Source organism: Gymnodraco acuticeps, unplaced genomic scaffold (assembly GCF_902827175.1).
Source record: "Gymnodraco acuticeps unplaced genomic scaffold, fGymAcu1.1, whole genome shotgun sequence".
Lineage (NCBI taxonomy): Eukaryota > Metazoa > Chordata > Actinopteri > Perciformes > Bathydraconidae > Gymnodraco > Gymnodraco acuticeps.
The window spans coordinates 2,275,414-2,296,200 of NW_022991513.1; the positions used below are offsets into that span (position 1 = coordinate 2,275,414).

The window sequence follows — 20,787 nt, forward strand, 5'->3', positions numbered from 1 at the left end:
ACTAAATGAAAAACAGGTATAAAATACTATATGACAGTAACAAAAAAGTTGTTAAAAATAACAAGAATAGAGTTTAAAAGGGGAGTGATTTGTAAAATATCCAAAAAGAAAAATATGCTTACAGTTCTGTTTCATATGGGTGTTGAGAGATGTATCCATAGATCTCTTAATGTTGCTCTCAAAGTGCACCAGATTGATGCTTTTAACTTCAATATTTAAAAAAAAATCTTCCCGGGGGAGCATGCCCCCGGACCCCCCTAGAGGAGGTTAGGTCCCCCCCCACTTAAATCATGTTCACATGGATAGGATACTAAATACATTTGCACACATCTTGTGTCCATATCTCTCTGTTTTGGTGGTCATTCCACACCGTGCACGTGCATGCATACGTGAGTCATGGTAAGATATCTGGATTGGTTGCTTTTTCTTTGCACAGCATGAAAGAAAGGCCAAATGAATGGGCTGTGATTTTAGTTTTTTTAAGCAAAGGTTGAGTTCAATAATTTGTACGACCCTCGGAGGATGTTGTAAAAATTGAAAGGAAAAAGGTTCCCCACCCCTGCTGTAAATAATAATAAAAACCCTTGATTTTTAACTTAACATCACTGTCTCTTATTGATCTGAGTATATTATATAGCCAGTTAATTGAAGCATAGCACAGGCCTTTGTCAGATGGTATATTACGCTGTTTTTTTCCTGCTTCGAATAGTTCTCTCTTTTTTCACCATACCTGTGTTTGCATCCCTGTAACCAATGAGCACCTGCATGTGTGTGAGAATGGCCCTGACACCATTTCAGCCCAGATTTACAAACTCTGGCAGGACAAGCTCGAGCTCAATTCTCACACTGAATTTTAAAAAAGTGAGTGAGGGACTGCAATATAAGAGGGAAAGAAAGAGAAACTTTAAAACTGTCCAATTGTTATGATGTAAAGACTGATATTGTTCTATAATCGGCTGAAATTGTTAGGTCATGATGTGAAACGGTTAACAAAGAAAAAGGGACACTCAAGCTGCTGCTAAACTTTATTTTAGCACTTTTAAGATGCACATATTTTCAAAAGCTATTTTATTTATTTTCTCTATTTTATTTGTAAATGCAGCCCGAGAGGAACATTACACATATCCACAGTATTTAAGTAATGTTAATTGACAATAAATATTGTTGTTTTTGAATTGTACTTTCTTTATTTGATTGGCAGTCAGTTGTTGATTACATGCAGTCGTTGATAAAGCTAAGGTACAGGTCACTTCAATATATATATATCACACTAATTCATGAAGCAAGTTAGACATTTTGATGTTCCGGACCTTTGCATGGGGACATTTTCTCTAACTGGACCTCGTTGAATTTTAGTTGAAGACCCCTGCTGTAAACCCTTTGACTGCAGCACAATGCTCCGATTCAAGATGGTGACTTTATGCTCTATGGAGATGAGGGAGGATGTAACACATTGCATTTTATTTGTGTGATAATGAGTACATATACTCTTACTGCCATATCAGTATACAACACAACCAACACTGAGTCAAAGATTTGACTTGCTGAATATTTTGAATATGTGTTCAATACAAAATGTTTTATATGTTATCTTTACATAATTAATACACTTTCTGAACAAAGACAGTACATGAATACAACTGTATTTATTAAGGAAGTATCTGTCAGGCAAATGAAAAGTACAGTTTACCAACATAAATTGTGCTGAAAAAGCCATATTAAACACTAAAACTAAACAAGATAAATACTACAACAGAAATTCACATACTTAAGACACAAACACTGAACAAAATAAACAATGGGAAACTTTCTCCACACCAAGACATAAATAAATATAAAAACACTTCCTTATACAGACACGTGTTAAATTCATTTTCGCAGTGAGCCGGCTGGTAATAGCACCACACAGCATATTAAATATGTGGCAGCTTTATCCGTTATCAGTGCAAAGAACAAGAGAAAAAGAAGAAGGTGAAAACTTGGTTGGAATGTATTTTAATAGTGGTGGGTCGTCGAAAATCCTGCGGGAAAAGGTGATGTGTTTTATAAAGACACTTAATGTGAACTTGATTAATTACAAGCATTGTTAGGATAGTGTGAGGTAAGCGTGTTAGGTGCATGTTTCCTTATATGCAGATCCTGCGTGGGTCTAAGGAACAGACCAATACAACAAACAGCAGCCTGTTTCTGTCCTCACCTCCTGTCTCAGCAGGAGGAGCACCAAGCCCAATATTATTCAGCAGTACTGAAATGCAGTGAGCGACTATAACAACTAAAAACTTAGCTTGGTCTGAGCAACATAGAGAGGCACACATTTACACTCTTGTGCACATCAGATCCAGTGGTTCTACTCAATGAAAAGATCAGTAAGGTGTTCGGATGAAGGGCAGACTCCTCTCTCTTGATTTAAACATCTGTAATAACTTAAAATGCATAGATTGCATGAACAAAATCTTTCAAAAAGCATTCAAATAACTTCAATTGTTATCTCATGTAAACAAACCTTTTGACACACATTTTAAACTAAATCTAGTTGTCAAATATCCTAGGTCTTTGAATATCTAAAACTGTTGTCAGTATAACAATAAAAGTTACTTATTTCTAAGATTCATTGCGTTACTCCACCTAAAATCTTTCATTTGAGCATCAAATGCTCATCCTATCAATGCTTGACAGGTTAAAAGGTGGTAGTTTCCTTCCTTACTGAAAGTTTGAATGGATCAATAGGTGGTGAGTTGTACCAGGTGAGCTACTGCTACTACTTCAACTCTGTCCATATGTTCCAGAAGATGTTTATATAAAACATTACTAAAAACACTTGAAGTGTCACCCTCATTGAAGCTTCTTTAAGTAGTGTATCTGGAAATAGTCACATTTAAATGACTGAGCATACTGAACAGTTCATAATTTCAGCTCACCATAACTGCTCTACCGACAGGATGTGTGACATCTGATATAAAGATTTAAGACCAGCCTTAGGAATCGGACATTTTGCAGGGGATTTATATAAATTAGACTTTTTAATGTTCAGTTTAACATAGCTTATTTGACTCAATCCCTGGTATTTTAGGTATGCCATGACATATATTAACATCAAAACCTACAAGCCCCTCATTCATTCTTTAAAAGTATGCTTATTGTTACACAATCCAAAAAATAAAACTAAACAGTGCACAGCTCCATTATTGTTATTCTATACTTTAATAGAGGCCGAGCTCGAAAAGAGCATCATTTGAATTGTGCCAGTCACCACACTGCAAGCACTGAAAGAGTTTTGTTAGTCAAATCATCCTCATGCCCACTTCCTTTCAGAATAATGTGCTATTCATGTTGAAAATAAATTAACACCAACATACATCTATATGTACAATAAAGATTCACATGTTTTCTCGGTTGGGCTGTACTTAAAGTTGTTTCAATTTGAGCCAAACTATGAAATTGTGTTCCCTCCTGAGACGTGTTAGGTTGCAGCAACTTAACAGCTTTGTTAGTGCTGATACATAGCCATTAGACCATTATCTTGTAGTGTAATGTATAACTCTGGGAAACACTGAAACCACTCAAGGTCTGATGTCTCAAAATACAACCTGCATATAAGCGGCTGGTTCCACAAATGACAGAAATATGTCCACACAAGCTTCTTAAAGTGAGGATAAGCAAACAGCAAGGTTGTGTTTGGCCTATCAAGGACTTTTTCTCCTGGCCAATATTTGACATAGGTGTGGTGCCTTGTCGACAGGAGACATATATCAACCTTATTTAAAGGGAACTTTTCAGGCATTGCTCCATGACTTTAGGCTCCAGTGATACTAAAAGCTGTGTCTACTTTTTGGCATGGTACAGATAATAAACATGTAAACGGAGCACAGGTAGATTTTGACACAGCTATAATAATATTTTCGGTTGAGAATCAGAATAATGGAGCTGAGGTCAACACATTTAGTGTACAAACAAATCATAACTGTGAGGGTACAAACATCCACAGCTTTGATTTCTAAAGCAAAAATATTCTGCTCAAAATGTGAAAATGCAAAATGTAAGTAGTCATGGTACATGTAAACTGCCTCAGCAGCTGACAGAAAGGAGAAACATTCAGAGGCCGACCGTCGGACACATGTAGTAGTTGCACTGGGTTTATAAATAGATTCAGTTCTTATTTCTCTGCAGAGCCTCACACAGGTTGTGATTGGGATCTGGCTCCTGACTCATGATCTCAACACACTCCCACTCTCCACTACAGCTGGACCGCTTCACTGCCTCCACCACGGTCTGCACGTACAGACCATCTTCAAATGTCGGTGCCATGGCGACCGGTCCTCGTGCCCATGACCTGCGCTCCTCATGAGCCTGAAAAGACTCTCTCAGTGCCTTCACCATGGAGCTGAGCCCCTGCAGGTGAGGCAGGGTCATCTCTTTCACCTCTGGCCCCACCCACCCACTGTCGCCTAGCAACAGCTCCTCACTTTTACTCCCGTTGCGCTGGCCATATAGCTCTGTCCCCCTGGCAACCAGTCTCCCAGTGGATCCGACTACCATTACTTCGTGCACAAATGACCCCGGCATGTTGAAGTTCAAGGTGACAGTGCAACAAACGCCGCCCGAGCGAGACCCGGTTCCACCCATCAACATCTGGAAGAAGCAGAAATCGTCACTGGTGACGCGGCGGATGCCTCGGATCAAACCATTTTGTTGTACAAAGGTCCGCAATAAGCCATGAACACGATGGGCTCGTTCACCCGTCAGGTAACTTAAAAGGTCAATGACGGAGGAGCCGACGGTGTGCAGTCCGCCTCCGCCCATCAGCTCCTCACACGTCCAGCCGTACGCCTGGTCCAGGAGGCTGGGGCCATACACACGCACATCACACACCTGCATCTCGCCAACATATCTCTCCACCAGCAGCTGGCGCATTGCCGCGAAAGCTGGCAGGAAGCGCAGGGTATTACCCATAATGCTGAGCAGCTGTGGGTAGTATCTGGCAGCAGTCACCATCTTGAAGGAATCCACAGCGGTTGCAGCTTTCTCACACAGAACATTCTTACCTATACCTGCAGGGAGAGAGAGACAGGAAGGGTTTATACTTATCTCTGAACAAATTACTGAGTGCAATTAGAGTACTAGAATTTTACTTTAACAAAATACAATATGTCACCCCACAAACTTTTTAATGATTTTTTGGTTGTATTGTATTGGAAAAACAGTAACAAAAAGATTGAACAGCTAATTTATTTTTAATTAATCTGGTTATCTTTGTGTTGATTACGAGGGTTCCTAATCAGATTTGTTCTATGCCTCTCTAAACTGCATTTGTTCGTTTTGAAGTTGCAACTGAGTGTGTATTAAATATGATTTGAAGCTGTAGGCTGGACTTGATATGTCCGTGCTTGGGCACCCTGTGGAGTCGACTGCTTTAAATACTATTACCCCTCAGTTCCTGGAGATTGGTATGAATAAACAAAAAACTCAACATTCTCATGCAGCCACATCGATAGCACAGAGGGTGTGTATGGCTTTTATATATGGAGATTGGCGGCCTTGGGAGTAGTGCCGTTGATAAATACTTTGGTGGGGAATTACTCAGGAAGTTGCAACTAAAACAGGAAGCTGAGGTCAACCCTCAGGAATTCCATCAGATACAGTAAGATAACTTTATAGATCTAGTCTCCTCTGATAAGGAAATGTTTCCTTCAATGAGCTGCCAACAGATGTAAAATGTGGTTAAGTTTTAATCCATAAGGATTTTCTTTTTCGTCCCTCAAAATGCTATTTTCCCTGTGGTTACGGCTATGATTGTCATTAATCACATCACTAGGATAAACCCTGAGGAATAGGTTACAGAAAAATGCAGCCATTTTTAGTTTTCGGAGAGTACTGTCATTACAGTCAAAAATGTTAAATCTGTTCCAGAGCCGACCCACCAGGCCCAGCTGGGTCAAGTCACGTTAACTGTCTGTATTTGTAGATGATTTTAGTAGTTAACTGTTATATAAGATCTGAAGCTGGTGTTTAGGAAGTAAACTTTTTTTGTAATCATTAACTTAAACAAAAACCGTTGAACCGTTGTATGTAAAATAAAAAATGTGCAGCAGCCTCCTGTATGTATTTATTATGGCTTGTGATAGAGTGACTGCATGTTTATATGTTTTGCACTCGTGTTTAGTGCAAAAGTGCCCAAGGTTTTTGGACAGGATAGCATGATAAAAGTAAGTGTGTGACTTCTTACCCAGTGCTTTGACAGCAATCTGCCTTGTCATTGAGGGTGGAATATAGATGCAAACAAGGTCGACGTCTTGGTGCAGCAGGACGTCATCAGATCGGCTGGTGTGGAACGGGATGCCGAGCTCCTTTGCCAGGCAGCCTGCTTCCTCTTCGCTTTTCCCCCAAACTGCATGGACCTCAAAGCCTTCAGCTTTCAACAGCGGTACCAGCACTCGGGCTGTGCTGCCCGTGCCAAATACACCGACTCCTGGCAACATGGCAGTGCCACTCAGTGCGACCTTACGTGCGAACCATAGCCAGCCTCAACAACATCCCAAGAGCATACAATTCACTTTCCTCTCATGTCTTGACTGTTTTTGGAAATTAAGATTGTACCTGTAAAAATAAAAAGGAGGTAAATAATATGTCACATTGACTTAATCTGCAATATGTGTAAAAAAAAAATGTTATGCTGTTGCCTAAAGATGGGCAATAATGCTGTGCACACTCGTCCATGTTAACACATTCACTGTTCATTCAAAGCAGTTAATGCTGAGTTTAAGACCAGACATTATAGGATAATTGATCTATTTCACATTATTACGATAACCAAAACCAGTACAGTAACTTGTCTCTTATTGCACAATATCTATTATCTCCAGTGACTGGATCAACAAACAGGACAAACATGTCTAATGGAGGTGTAGACCAGTTTCTCCCATCAGCAGTCTCCGATAGTTACTTGCATTGTGTCCTGCTACATAGTTAACATGCCATTCCTCAGTTGATCCACACCCACCTAAAGTCAACGTCACCTCTACCTCTGTAGAGCCACGGATGTCTGTGTGTTTGACCCTATCCAGGTTAAACACTTATTCAGTGGTGTGAATGTACAACAACTTGAACACAGAACAGCATAGTTCATCAACAACGTATCTAAATGACATGATATATAGATATAAAAATGACTTGAGTGATATTATTGTATTCCTTATCTCCTAACACAACCTTTGTTGACTTTCTAAACTAACTGTTATGAATATGCAACTATAGTGTGAATTTCAGCCTATGAAAGTGCTGTTAGTGGGGGTTGTATGGTGGAGCACCTGCCTACACCATTATCTCTTTTGAGAAGTAGGGTGGGGGGGGAACAGCTCTTCGTTGGCTGAGTTCTAATGGGGTTGTAAAAAAGAGACTATACATGGTTTGTCTATTTATAATACTGGGAATATACATTTATGGGAGAAGATATGACGGTGACATTAAAATACTGGCTGGCAGGGACAGCTTGTCGCCATGACTGTACAACCACAGACTGATAATGGCACCTGCATTACCTGTGTTAACCTTAAGAAACATATGGTCTGCATTTATCACACTGGATCACCTCGGGTTGTAAACAGCCAAACAAACACATTTACCAGGTTTTCTCTCACACAGACAACACTGAAAGTAACCTAGCCTTGCTGCTATTTGCTAATCAGATAACAAAGTAATAACTCACACAATACTGCTGTTGGGATCAAAAATACTTTGGCTGTAGCTATATTTAACAATACCACTTACTTGTGCAAAGTGGCCACTACTTTGAACAGTCTATACAGGAGTGTGATGGTGGATAGCTAGTGTCCACACACACTTAGCTAACATTAGCTAGCATGTTCAGCTAGCCAGCCGCAAAACGAGACCAAAAAGCCCCCGATAAACAAAGCTACTTTACAGAGTTAATATCTAGAGATAAGTCGTCTAACTGTCTTTGAACTTGGCTTGATAAAAACCCATCATATGAGTAAAATGTGCTACCTACTGTATGAAGCAGGACAACATGAACAGCGGTTGAAGGTGCTCCGCCGGGCGCTGCCCAGTTGCTAGTGGTAACTTCAGTAGCAACGGCAGGACTGTGGGGAGGACCAGAGATACTACAGGAGGTAAGAGATGGCTCACCAGCGAAGAATCAAGGGAAAGTTACACCTCAAAATTATGGCTTTAGCCTTACGCACATTAATACTAAATAGACGCAAATGTGCTCCCTGTGGAACTTGTTATTATATCGATTAAAGGCAAATAACTAAAACATAACGTGGATTAATTATGTGACTAATTGCTGTGTGTCAAGTGGAGCAAGTGGATTCTCTCTCTCTGTTTCCCCATGATTCAGTGCGATGAGACTTCACAAACCTCCTTTACAAAGTTTTATGTACACAGTTTTTATTTCTTTAGTGATATTTTAGAAGTAACCATTTTAGACATGATTACAATTAGTTACACTTGCTATGGTTAACTTAAGCTACGCCATACACTGGCAATAATAATAATTTTACACCAACACATCCACTGCTGCCATTGATAATATTTTTGTATAGTTTTGAATGCCCACATTTTTAAATATGCATATGATCTTTCACTCTTTTAATAAAGGAAGATATTATTAAACTGTACAGACATTTACTGTTTTTGTTCATCATTTGTATCTTTTAAAAGTATTTAAATCAAATAAAAAAGGTTCCCTGTTGTCAGGAAAGAGTCAAACACAAAGAAGGGATCTAAAAAGGCCATCAGGTGGCTGACAAGGTTACCATGCAGAAATTCTTGCTCTACAATTTGCTGTTTCAGAAGACAATAACATAACACTTGAAACATGACACAGTATCCAGGATTAAAATGATGCTGTTTGGTAAGTCAATACAAAAAATGTACGCAAAATATTGCAAACTGCTATTTGTTTTTCGAATGTTTAATATGCGAACTCATTTTTTATTAAAAGTAGCCTAGTTTTATTATTCACGGAAACAAAAATAATGTGGTCATCATGTTCTTTGTGCCTGTATTATAACTAGCATAAATAAATTGATTTATACATGTAAAAATAAAGATAATTGAATTCCTTTTCGACTAACTTATTTTAGAAGAACAAGAAGAGAAGAGTAAACATCTCTTTCAGTTTTAGGCATTATAGATGACCATAGCTTTGATGGCATTATTTTTTATTATATTACTCTTATTGTTTAAGAATCATGTAAATGATAAAACACCATCATTTATATCACCGATTAACAGGTATAAAAGGAACAGAATTTAGACCATGCTGATGGTTTTCTGATTTGTCAGACCTTTTAATTAAAAATAAAGTTACATGTAATGACTTGGCTGGTGAAAATTAGGGTTAATTCTAGACCACCTTTGAATGCATCATAGCTATACAATTTAACAATGAGAATATTTAAGACTAATCTTCTGTCCAGATCGTTTTCACTTGTAAAGGAAATCACCTGTACATTGATTTGACCCACAAGCTTTACCCACACTGGCCTGTTGGGGCACTCGTTTTCTAACGGACCTGCAGGGGGAGCGCAAGGAATTATGGGACTTTTAGTTCTCAGCAGAGGACGGTTGTCTTGATAACACCGCGAAGAACAAAACGAGACATTTACCACCGAAAATAAAACGCCAGCCTCAATTTCATCATAAATACAAGCTCTACATGCTTGGAGTCCGGATACATACCGGTGGATTTAGCGGTCGTAAGAAGAAAAGCAGCTCACTGTTGGTGAAAAATAAACAGGAAGTTGTTAGCGTTGTGGGACGTGTAGTTCCGCTTGTAGGCCACTGAGCTTCATTACAACGCATTGAAAAAAGAAACAACAATTAAATAAGCTAAACTTCACCCCGACGACCGTGCTCTAAAGCCTAGGTGTTGAAGCAAACATGCCCGGTTTTACGTGCTGTGTCCCGGGCTGCTACAACAACTCGCACCGGGACCGGGACCTGCGCTTCTACACGTTTCCCAAAGACAGCACGCTGAGGGAGCTGTGGCTGCGGAACATCTCCCGGGCCGGGGTCAGCGGCTGCTTCAGCACCTTCCAGCCCACCACCGGGCACCGGGTCTGCAGCGTGCACTTCGCCGGTGGGAGGAAGACCTACACCATCAGAGTGCCATCCCTCTTCCCTCTGCGGGGGGTCAATGAGCGCAGGAGCCGGAGGGGCAGAGGCAGGAAGGCATCGGGGGCTACTGCACCCGGTGCCGCAGCCCCCTCCGGGATATTGATCTCCAGTGTGCTGGGCAGTGTGGCCGCGGAGGGAGCCGAGGGCACCACCGGAGGAGAGGCGAGTGATGACAGCAGCATCACCGTGGTGCAGATAGGGCAGAACGGGGAGTACCTGGGCACGGCGCGGCTCCCCACACAGACAGAGGGGACATGTTACACGGAGCCCATCACCGAGGAGTTCATCGGTGACGACCTGTCGGAAAACGGGTCGCACCTGGCGGCCGTGCATTACGTGAGTGTGACCAGCAGCCCGCTGGACCACTCGTACTCGCTGACCACCGGCACCACGTCGGCCGAGCTGCTGCGGAAGCTGAACGAGCAGCGGGACATCATCGCGCTGATGGAGGTGAAGATGAAGGAGATGAAGGCGACCATCCGCCAGCTGCGGGTCGCCGAGGCCAAGCTGCAGGAGGAGGTGCGCGAGCGGGACCGGCTGCTCTACGGGAACTCCGTGGCCTTAAGCGTCCGCAAGAAAATCTGAAGGGTGCATATCACCGGAGAGGACCCGTTACAGAGACAGACTAACGGATATGACACCGATCCAACCCTATTTTGTATAAAACTACGAGCGATGACAATTTATTTTCGAGAGGTAGAGCTAACTTTTCGTAGGCCTGTGTTGAAAAAGTTGACAGGCTAGTTCATAGGCTAGCTTATATTAAAAACATGCACAGTGCACTATTGGCCGGTTCCCTGCAGGATCAATATTACATATGTTGTTCAATCAAACAAGAATCATAGTATGCACAGACTGACAAGAGAGCAGGATTATACATGTGTGACGTGACAGATGAGGAGGATGCTCTCAACTGTCTAGTTATGTAGAACGTTTTTCTTTTAAAAAGTTATTTCCTTACTTGAGATTTTGAATTAGGAGCTTGTAGCAGAAACATCTAGTAGATTTGCAGAGGTAAACTATGCCAAGATTGCGCATCTATAGGATTTTCTGTATACAAAACACTATTCTTGGCACACTTGGGTGTTAGTCAATGAAGTACAGCTCTACCATGACTTTGTCTGAGTTGCCTTTAAAGATAGCTTAAGATGCTTTCCCTTGATATGTGTTGAAATAAGACATTTGATCATCAAGGAACAGACTTTAAGGAATTATTTCAAACTTGAAGGCACTCAAACAATGTAATCTTATTAAATTATGTTTCTTGAAGACATGCATTAAGTTACATTTGCTCAACGTTTTGTTTTTAAGGAAGTGAAGTACAAAGAAAAACATTTTCTCAACATACTTTATGCAACTTGAACATGTTAATGTCTGCGCCCAAGGTTATTCTGAAGCAGCTCCTGCTTATGTCAGTGTGGTTCATGTGTGTGATGTTTTTCACGCAGGAGTTTAGTGGCTGCATTTCTTTCATACATGTATTATGCACAGGATGTTACCTACATTTCAGATTGTTGAACTTAGTTCACAGCTATAGGCTCTGCTCCTTTTTTGATGTACATTTCATTTTAAAATAACGTTGATTCACATTGAATATTTTGTCCAGGCAGCGTCCCAGTAACACTTTCTTTCACCTTCAAGTGGGGAAGGTTTAAGCTCTCAGACAGCTGTTCGAGGCTCTTGTTGGACTCTTTTTAGGAAAGAAGAGATACACAAATAATATTTTACTATAATACAATACTTTCAGCACTGTTAAGAAGTCATACCATTTTCATCATATTTGATACACCCTAAATCACATCATAGACTTATGAAGGGAAGGGAATCAAACTTGAACAAAAAAACATCATCATAAATCCTTTAAAAAGTCATTGTGTTTCAAAAGATTTCTGATATTGTGTTGTTAATCTGAGCTAATCATTTCAGCGAGTGTACCACTACAGAGTATGGTATTACATTACATGTTACTTGTTAGACGCTTTTATCCAAAGCGAGTGTTACATACTCAATACTGTGGGCAATCCCCACAGGAGCAATTTGGGGTGAAGTGTCTTGCCCAGGGACACAACGACATGCTGACTGCACCTATGACCTCCTGATCCGAATACCAACTCACAACCCACTGCACCACACGCCACATGGTATAAACCATTGTTATTGTTTTGACATTTCATAGTTTTGTAGCAGATCTGACTTACTGTAGAGTCTTGTGGTGCGATGTGTCACATGTTGCAGAGTGATTTCCACCCTCTAGATGGCGGTGACATTAAACTGAGGAGCGGGAGGTTTAGCGCTGCTCTATGGCCTAATTTGCTTCATCTGTCTGTGTGTCGACGGCTTGGATGGTCCTTTGCTTGATTGTTACTCATATTAAAAAATGAAACATCTTAATGTGATTGTAAAACTGTTCTTCAGTTAGGCTACTTCACCTAAACTTGAAACGTGTCCTTTGAACCCGTGCTGTGTGTCGCAGGAAAACCGAGAGAGAGGAATAGGGATGAATGAACAGACAGCATCGGAGAGAGCGAGGATCCTAATCTCATCTGGATTTCTTTTTTTTTTTACTCCCCACAGTGTTGCATAATGCCTTAATCCATCGCTGTCGATCACATTGACTCAACTGTGTCTCTCTTTTAGGCTGCTGCCATTTAACCAAGCTGTCTTTACATTTAGGCCAAGCAACAGCTTCTCGTGTCAGATTTAGTTGTCGTTTCAGCGTAATTGTGTAATGTGAATGAAGTAAACAAGTGTAATATGTAATCTTTAAAATCCAGTGTGTGACACCACACTATACACACAGTATATCCGTGCCTGCTCAAACGGTGGCCATTACATCAAATCCCTTTAATTAATATTGCTGACCGAAATATATTTGTCTGCTTTTCATAGGAACAGCATTGATTAGTCAACTCATTATGATTGACAGAAACAAAAAATGCAGACTATTTTGACCAATTAGTCGTCTTGCCTATTTTTCATGCGAAATGCTCCGAATAGCCTCAAATACGGAGATTTCCTGCTTTTCTCTGTTCTATATCCAATTATCTGAACACCTGCAGAATTATTTTCTAAATACTCTTTCAATTGAGGGATTGTCTGCTGATAAAACCTTCTCTTTTGCTATTTTATAGGTAATAAAAAGCTTAATTAGGAAGACATCTCTTTAAAAAAACTTTTATTGGTTACGAGAAACTATTAAAACAAGTCAAGAAAATAGTGTTCACTTGATTGAAGATAATAATGTTGATACTGCCGATTCTATCATAAATCGCCTACAAAAATAAATGTTATATACTTTACAGGAAGTGAATTATGGGTTAACTACTGTGACATATCAAGCAGTTATCACACAACCATGTTTTTTGGGAAACGACCCTTATAGGCTCCACTCTTCTTGGCTTATCAAAAGGTAAGACTGGAAATAATACATTAGGTTTAATGTATTAGGGCTGGGCAATTATCCTATATGATAATATAAATTATTTCAATAGAGTTGTGTCGTTATGAAATCTTGTATCAAGATATCGACAACAATTGAATCAACAACCTGTCTCTTTTTATACTTCCCAGTAATTTGACATGCTTGAATGTAGGTTGACTTGTAATGATTTCACTTTACTGTACTATTGCTTAGTTCCCTTTTATATAAATGTATCTTAAATAATCATCTATATGAAATGAAATCCAAAGTTACAGACACACTGTATACAAAAATATTTTACTCACAAGAAAATCAATAAGGCTTTGCAACCCCCAGTTGTGAACTACTGCACAAAACTAGGAGGCCAGGGGAGTCAGGACGCCCATAATCACCAACAAACTACAAAAGCCCTCATGGCTGAAATAGCTTAAAATAATAAATGTGATGAATGACTCTATATTTCACACACACTTCACATCAGGCTTGATTGGTCCTGAGCATCTTCTGCAAAAGGTAATAATGTTAAAAGAGCAGATGTTTTCAGCTGTAATACCAAACTCTCTACTTGAGGTATTGATTCTGGGCAGCGGCTTCAGATACAGATGGATTATTTTGTAGTTAATGGTTGTTTTAAACCGCAGATTAACAATGGGTTACCATTCCTCCTGTGTCAGTGTACAGATGTGAACAGGGGCTTATACTAATTCACGTAGTGGAAGCCATCTGGGGGGGCGTATGGGGATTTGGAGGCTGAGAAGAAGAGGAGGGGGATATAAGATGGACGCTCAAATTGGGAAAAAGGCAAGTGTATTTTTATAAAAAAACAGGACAATAAATAGTATCTGCCCAATCTTTTTTTCAGAGTGAATAACATGTAGATACAACATATGCTCTTCAATAACCCCCCCATGACCCACATGGCTGTGGGTGAGACTCTCACTTGGGATGCTGCTATTCTCAGAGGTGGCTCTGGACTGTTGGACTCCCAGGTGAGCTGGATTCTCTTATCCTCTGTGGGACGTCCTCCATCTGTCCACATGAAACACTAAATCCTGCTGACACTTCTGATCATGTTCCCTGTTAATGTCATTTGTGATAAACACATTTTTCAATAGTGCAGTCAGATCTTTGCAGCACGTAAATGTGTGTTAACAAATGAGCGATTGGTAATACAGTTTATAATTCATTTGTGTTTCAAATAAATGTTCTAAATACTAAAGACCGGAAATGAGAACACTTTAATCCAGTCTGCTGTGAGGGATGCCGTCATTGGTCGGCTGCCTGCAAGCTTTCGCCTTGTGCCCCTCCCCACACACACATGCACACACACACACACACACACACACACACACACACACACACACACACACACACACACACACACCACACACACACACACACACACACACACACACACACACACACACACACACACACACACACACACACACACACACACACACACAGCATCCTCTTACTCTCTGTGATGCAGCGTTCCCATTCACTGTTAATCCAGTCTGGTTGTGGCTCTGTGCTTTACTTTTAAAATCTAATAATTTATGAACAGATGGAAGTACTCGTCCCTTTTTAAATCAGATACTTTGGGGAGCTTCTCATCAGAGGCTCGGGTTCAGAGGTGGATCTCAGATTCACAGGACTCGTGGAAGGGAAGATGAAGAAGTCCCAACGAGGCACAGCGACTATGCTGCTGCCCATCGCTCTCTGCCTCAGTAAGGATGGTTCTTTAAATTCTCTCTGACTGTGTGATGTGCATTTAAGTCTTTACGTTTTAAAGTGCTAAGTTGGCTTTTGCCTGTCTTTTTTCGGGCACTTATACTATATCAATGATGTGTCTGTTTGTGCCCCAATGCGTAGAAGGGATTTCAGCAGGTTTGTCAGAAAAAGCCCTAAGTATTTACAGAAAAACTCATTTACTTAGCTTGTTCTAAAATTGATAAGCGATGGGTTTACTAATGCACTTACCTTAATGAAATACTCACTGTCCCTCATGTACTGATTCTCTCTCATCCTCTGTGTGTGTGTGTGTGTGTGTGTGTGTGTGTGTGTGTGTGTGTGTGTGTGTGTGTGTGTGTGTATGTATGTATTTGGTGTACAAAATCATATATTTAGGTGTGAATTCTGTTATTTTTGAGGGTATTTTGAGGTTTTTACTCCTCTCAGGAAGTTTGTTGTAAAACACACATGTGATGGCTTATGTAGAAAAAACATACTGTGGATTCTATGGTTGTAGAATTTGGATCAATGACTTTGGAAAATGCAAGACTAACAAAATGTTTGCAGTAAAATCATGATGAGCATTATTGTGGGATGAATAGTAAACTAGAAATCATGACACACTTCACACAAATTAAAGCAGGCAAATACAACAAGATAAAAAAATACATAACTAATGTTCATTCAGGCGTGAATAATGAAAGTATTATCTTATCTGTCTGAGCCGTAGACAGGAGTCAGCTATTGGTCAATCTAAAGCTTCAGCGGATGAAATAACACACCTGATGCTTCAGACTCTCAAGTGACACTTAGGAGAGATATTCAATCCTTAGGTATTGGTATTGTTGACGAATAAAGGTCTGAACAGATTTAGTGATATCGATGAATTAATGTCTGTCTTCGCCAATAGCTTAGGATTCATAAAGAAATCAAAATCCTTGGTTTGATGTAAGGTCAAAAAGATCTTGTTTTGTAAGTTCATAATTTTAAGATATTCAGTTTAATATTATAAATCAGAGAAAAGCAGGAAATCTCCATATTCTAGAGATTATGAATTGGTCAACTAATAGAGTGTGAATGTGAGTGTGTCAATCAATAGATATCTTCCTGTGAGGTTACGCTCAAATGTCCTCTGCATATCAATTCAAACATAGATTCACAACTTTTCTAAGGAAGATTGTGATGACTCAAACTAGTCTCAGCGTGTTATGTATGAGTTGATCGATCAGACAGCTCCTGCACTGAATTTGGCTTTGAGGTTGTATAATCCCTCCAGATGAATGGAAATCAACATATTTCTGTATTTGTTTGATCCCTCTGAGCACCAGATGGATCATTTCTCTATAAAGATAAACATTGTGTTTCACATCACAAGATGAAATCCCTGAACCAAACAATCTCTCATCTCTAAACACATCTATTTCTGTATACTCATGTTATATTGTCTGGCAGTGGCTCAGTCAGTACAGTACACAGCTTGGACTGTGAGCCGTAGGGTCGCCGGTTCAAGTCCCCGACCAGACCTAAATATGGAGTGTGGACTGCTACTTGGAGAGGTCCCAGTTCACCTCCTGCCCTGCCGTGGTGCCCTTGAGCAAGGCACCGGACACCCCCCTTCCCCCCTCACTCCCATTGCTCCCCGGGCGCTGTACAATAGCTGCCCAGGAGTCTAGACCAGGAGTCTAGTACTAGGAGCAGTGGCTCCTAGTACTAGACTCCTGGTACTATGGGTTAAAAGCAGAGAACACATTTCACTGTGTGTGCTGTGTGCTCTGCACGTGTGACCATTAAAGAGGGTTTCAACCCTCCCAATTATTCTTCTTCTCTCCATCAGGCCTGGTCCCTGTGAGTTTCGGAGCGGCAATTTCATGTGCTTCCATCTACAAGAGTTTCGCTCAGTGTTTACTTACACTTGGAGACAGTTTGGTGGAAACACAAAAAGACCAAAACACACAGGACATCGATGCAATCTGCAGGTGTGTATCTGTCCAGCACTTTGGTAACCATCCCCTGTCTGTCTTGAAACAACTTGTCTCAGATTGTTGAAGTTATTAAAGTTGCTCCAGTCTATTAATGAAATGTCTCAACAAATATTGGCTCTTTTGCAATGCAATATTTCAGCTGAACTTTATGTTTCTCACTGAAATGTGCTAATATGACAAACATACAACCTGCATAACGTCAGCATGTTAGCATTGTCAGTAAGAGAATGTTAGCATGCTGACGTAAGCATTCAGGTTATAGCACCAGGTACAGCCTCACAGAGCCAAATGGTCATAGATTGTTTAAAACCATGTTGTCTTCAGAGTTTGTGAGTTTTTGCAGTGACAAACTTACAGAGATTTATCATCTGACAGCGCTTCACAGGGTTACTAGGTGTTGATTTGGGTTTATGGCCGACACCTCAACTCTGTCTCCTACAAAATGACATTTACATACAGCTAAACTGTGTACAAAACTATGTTTAGGGGAAATGTTTCTCAGGTTTCATGTCCGGTGTCATCATTTCCTTTCATTATCTCTAATAAAAACATGCTTTGCTTTGGGCCTGTATTAATAAAACAAACCATTATCACCAGGAACCACAGGTGTTGTCAAATAAACATGGGCCAAAACGCTACATTATAACTTAAAAACGAGTTTGTTTTCTGTTGGATGTGGTTTGAATTGTGCTTTATTCTTACCACACCCAAAAGTCATGCATGTAATAAGTGTACACATACAGACATACTGTCTGAAAATGCTACATTCAACATTTCATTTTTAGTAATCTTGTTGATTATGTATAGTGCTTTTTACATACATAAGTGTCAAACAGAAGCTACCCCAGATTGAACAGCAACGTGAGGGGTTAATCCACTCAAACTCTGAAGAAGTGTTAAATATTTCTTAAACATTTGCTCAAATGGTAACTGTTTTATTGTACATGTTACCCTGCAGTCTTCACATTTCCGCTCTGATCTGCTCTGATCTCCTCCTTCCTCGAAGGTCCTGGAATGCGTTCCATGTGTGTGCCAACTCAGCTCTGGCCGGTTGCCCGGGAGACGCAGCAGCCGTCTGGGAGTCTCTAAGACAAGAGTCCAGGAAGACGCAGTTCTCCGGAAACCTCTACGACATGTGTGCTAGCCGCACCACCCTCCCACCCAGCACTGTGCCTGCAGCCCCGAGCCCCCCCACCTCCGACCAGACCAACAAGGAAACACTGAAAGGGCAAACCAACAGGAACAGCCCCCCCTTCAGCTCTCTGATGTTCCCTGTGTGCAGCACCTTGCTACTGCTGCTCAGGAGTTAGTTAAAAGAATACTTCACACAAGACATGATAAGTAGTTTAAAAAACTACTCACCCTTGGAACTTTGAATTCTTGGAAAAAACAATATGTTTCTTGCATGAAACAAAAACTGAGAAACATTTTTGATGAATTGAAGTGAATGCGGGCCATGGTTATGGAGTTTACAAAGCCTCAAACAACCCATGCAGTTTAATGAAGGTTCATTTATCCTGTCATATGCTCACTGCTTTCCAAACACATGCATTATTGCTATAATCTCATTATTTCAAACACTTTGGCGTAAACATGTTCACGCTTGTGCAGACATGCTACTGTTACGTGCAAGTCTGAAGTGTGTTTAATAGCCTGATCATTTTTGCAAAAAGTTAAGTTTTTTGGATTCTGTATTCACCTCGGAGAACTGTGAGAAATACAAAGCTTTCTTCCAGAATCCAAGGTAAAACTTGGTGAGTAATTGATTTTAAAACTATCATTTTGTTGGTGAAGTATTCTTTTAACTTATCTTTAATAAGGCAGCTGGTGGTCAGCGTCCTGCTCCCCCTGTAAAACAAAAAGAGTTCAATAACTGGATCAAACGAAATATCTGGTTCAGTTTTTTGTACCTGAAAAGGTGGAGCATTTATTTAGGCATTGAATAAATAACAATATGTTGAATTTATCACATGCTTTGCTCTTAGACCAAAAAGCTGACAAAAGGTTTATTTAATTCTGACATAAATATTAAAAGGAAGCATACTTGCAACTTAAATTATTGATAGTGATTAAATTCACATTATTGCTTGGTCATATTTTATAGGCTGGAGTGACAAACCTTTGATTTAGGGAAGGCAGAAGAGGACGTCCTACTCACTGAAAATACTTAGCTGAAAGACTAATCTCAGTTATGTTACATTTATGATATACTAATGGTTGTAAACCCTTTATTTCTACCACTTCTGCAGTACATCAGAAATACAGCCTGATTTTTTAGGACAAAGGAGATTTTAAGGGACGCCAGGTGTTCAGACTGTGATCCAATCAGGTGTGATCTAGAGCAGAGTATTATTGCAGGGTGCAAACATTTGTTATTGTGCAGCTTAATTCATCCCCCTGTCTGACCTGTTTAATATCAGAACATAATACTGTCTTTGGTGGCATCCTTTGCAGTGTGCACATGATGTTGCAAAAATATTGTCAGTTGTTTAAACTGTATCATTTCCTTTGACCTGTTCAGTGGTTTTCCTTATTTCAGGTATGTGTTGCTTTTCTATTCTGAACAGCTGCATTCAGTAAGGTTGACTTCAAGACCTCTATATGGGGGGTGGGGGGGGGAATAACAAAGAAAGACACACAGGACATGACAACGGTGATGTAAAAAGGGAGTTTATTTCCCAAGTTTCATCCGTATAACATTAACAGTTGCTGTAATGTTAATTAATGCTGTTGTTTTTCTTTGATACTGAGCTGTAATGCAATCACAGACTGCAATGTATTTACTGGTTTTCACATTACCAATGTATTTATTGTGTTCATTTGCATTTTTTTTCCACTGCAGTAAAGAGTGGTACATGCCTTTTTGTTTCACTCTGATTTCAACCCAACAAACGCTTAAATTAAAGATGTTCTGTATTCTGACACACAACGCAGTTATTTTCCTTACATCGCGACTGTTTTCTTTTCTTGAAGACATGGGTTTTGTGTCAGCTGCGTGTGTGTTTGTGTGTATGTTTGTGTGTGTGTGTTTGTAATCTGAATTCTCTTAATCTGTTTCATAACAGCAGAATCATGAGTAGATTAATCTCATCTGTCTTTATTCGTCACAGTGGAGCAGGTTGCTCCTCGAAACCCTTGAAAACAGTCTTATTGTCCTCAGAGCACGCAACGCAAACACTGCAAATGAGAAGTGATGAGGATTGGTTTTGTGGTGTTTTGCCTTGTCAGCATTGTATGAACGAAGTTTAACTCAAACATGACATAAGCAAGTATGACATCTAAATGTTAGAGGTGGTATCTTCATTACTGCAGCATGCTGAATTTAAGGAGTTATTAGCGGTCACTGAAACCTCAAGTGGACCTCCTGCTTTATATTCTGCTATATATTCACATGGCACTGATTAAATGCAACCATGCAGCACCTTTAACCCAAGTTTCACAGGTTTAATGGCTTATTTAAATAATGCTGCTTCATACAGTTCCCAGCTTATGATTCCAGTTGCATTTTGC

The 20,787-nt window shown here is 40.1% G+C and overlaps 3 protein-coding genes across 4 annotated transcripts; 2 read left to right on the forward strand and 1 right to left on the reverse strand.

Moving 5' to 3' along the window:
- Positions 1 to 1,439: 1,439 nt before the first annotated feature.
- gfod2 (glucose-fructose oxidoreductase domain containing 2) lies at positions 1,440 to 9,589 on the reverse strand. 2 transcript variants are annotated; one of them, XM_034196944.1, is made up of 3 exons: positions 8,006 to 9,589; positions 6,224 to 6,594; positions 1,440 to 5,048 (listed from the first exon to the last, which is right to left on the reverse strand). In XM_034196944.1, exons 2-3 carry the CDS (start codon positions 6,474 to 6,476, stop codon positions 4,147 to 4,149), a joined length of 1,155 nt encoding a protein of 384 aa, XP_034052835.1. In that variant the 5' UTR covers positions 6,477 to 6,594; positions 8,006 to 9,589; the 3' UTR covers positions 1,440 to 4,146. The 2 variants fall into 2 exon arrangements, with proteins under 2 accessions (XP_034052835.1, XP_034052836.1); XM_034196945.1 differs by having other exon boundaries at positions 8,002 to 9,589.
- thap11 (THAP domain containing 11) lies at positions 9,543 to 12,531 on the forward strand. The gene has a single exon (XM_034196946.1). It carries the CDS (start codon positions 9,904 to 9,906, stop codon positions 10,723 to 10,725), a length of 822 nt encoding a protein of 273 aa, XP_034052837.1. The 5' UTR covers positions 9,543 to 9,903; the 3' UTR covers positions 10,726 to 12,531.
- Positions 12,532 to 14,478: 1,947 nt separating this feature from the next.
- On the forward strand, positions 14,479 to 20,201 carry nrn1lb (neuritin 1-like b). Its single transcript, XM_034196912.1, has 4 exons — positions 14,479 to 14,550; positions 15,158 to 15,291; positions 17,089 to 17,271; positions 18,284 to 20,201. Exons 1-4 carry the CDS (start codon positions 14,479 to 14,481, stop codon positions 18,585 to 18,587), a joined length of 693 nt encoding a protein of 230 aa, XP_034052803.1. The 3' UTR covers positions 18,588 to 20,201.
- Positions 20,202 to 20,787: the final 586 nt, after the last annotated feature.

What these genes read in the sequence shown, in the direction of transcription:
- gfod2 (XM_034196944.1), bottom strand. Translation starts at nt 6,476, where the DNA reads ATGTTGCCAGGAGTCGGTGTATTTGGCACGGGCAGCACAGCCCGAGTG. An exon ending in GATTGCTGTCAAAGCACTGG is followed by an intron (nt 5,049 to 6,223) that starts GTAAGAAGTCAC and finishes CTCTCCCTGCAG; the next exon opens with GTATAGGTAAGAATGTTCTG.
- thap11 (XM_034196946.1), top strand. Translation starts at nt 9,904, where the DNA reads ATGCCCGGTTTTACGTGCTGTGTCCCGGGCTGCTACAACAACTCGCAC.
- nrn1lb (XM_034196912.1), top strand. Translation starts at nt 14,479, where the DNA reads ATGGCTGTGGGTGAGACTCTCACTTGGGATGCTGCTATTCTCAGAGGT. An exon ending in GCCCATCGCTCTCTGCCTCA is followed by an intron (nt 15,292 to 17,088) that starts GTAAGGATGGTT and finishes TGACCATTAAAG; the next exon opens with AGGGTTTCAACCCTCCCAAT. An exon ending in GACATCGATGCAATCTGCAG is followed by an intron (nt 17,272 to 18,283) that starts GTGTGTATCTGT and finishes CCTTCCTCGAAG; the next exon opens with GTCCTGGAATGCGTTCCATG.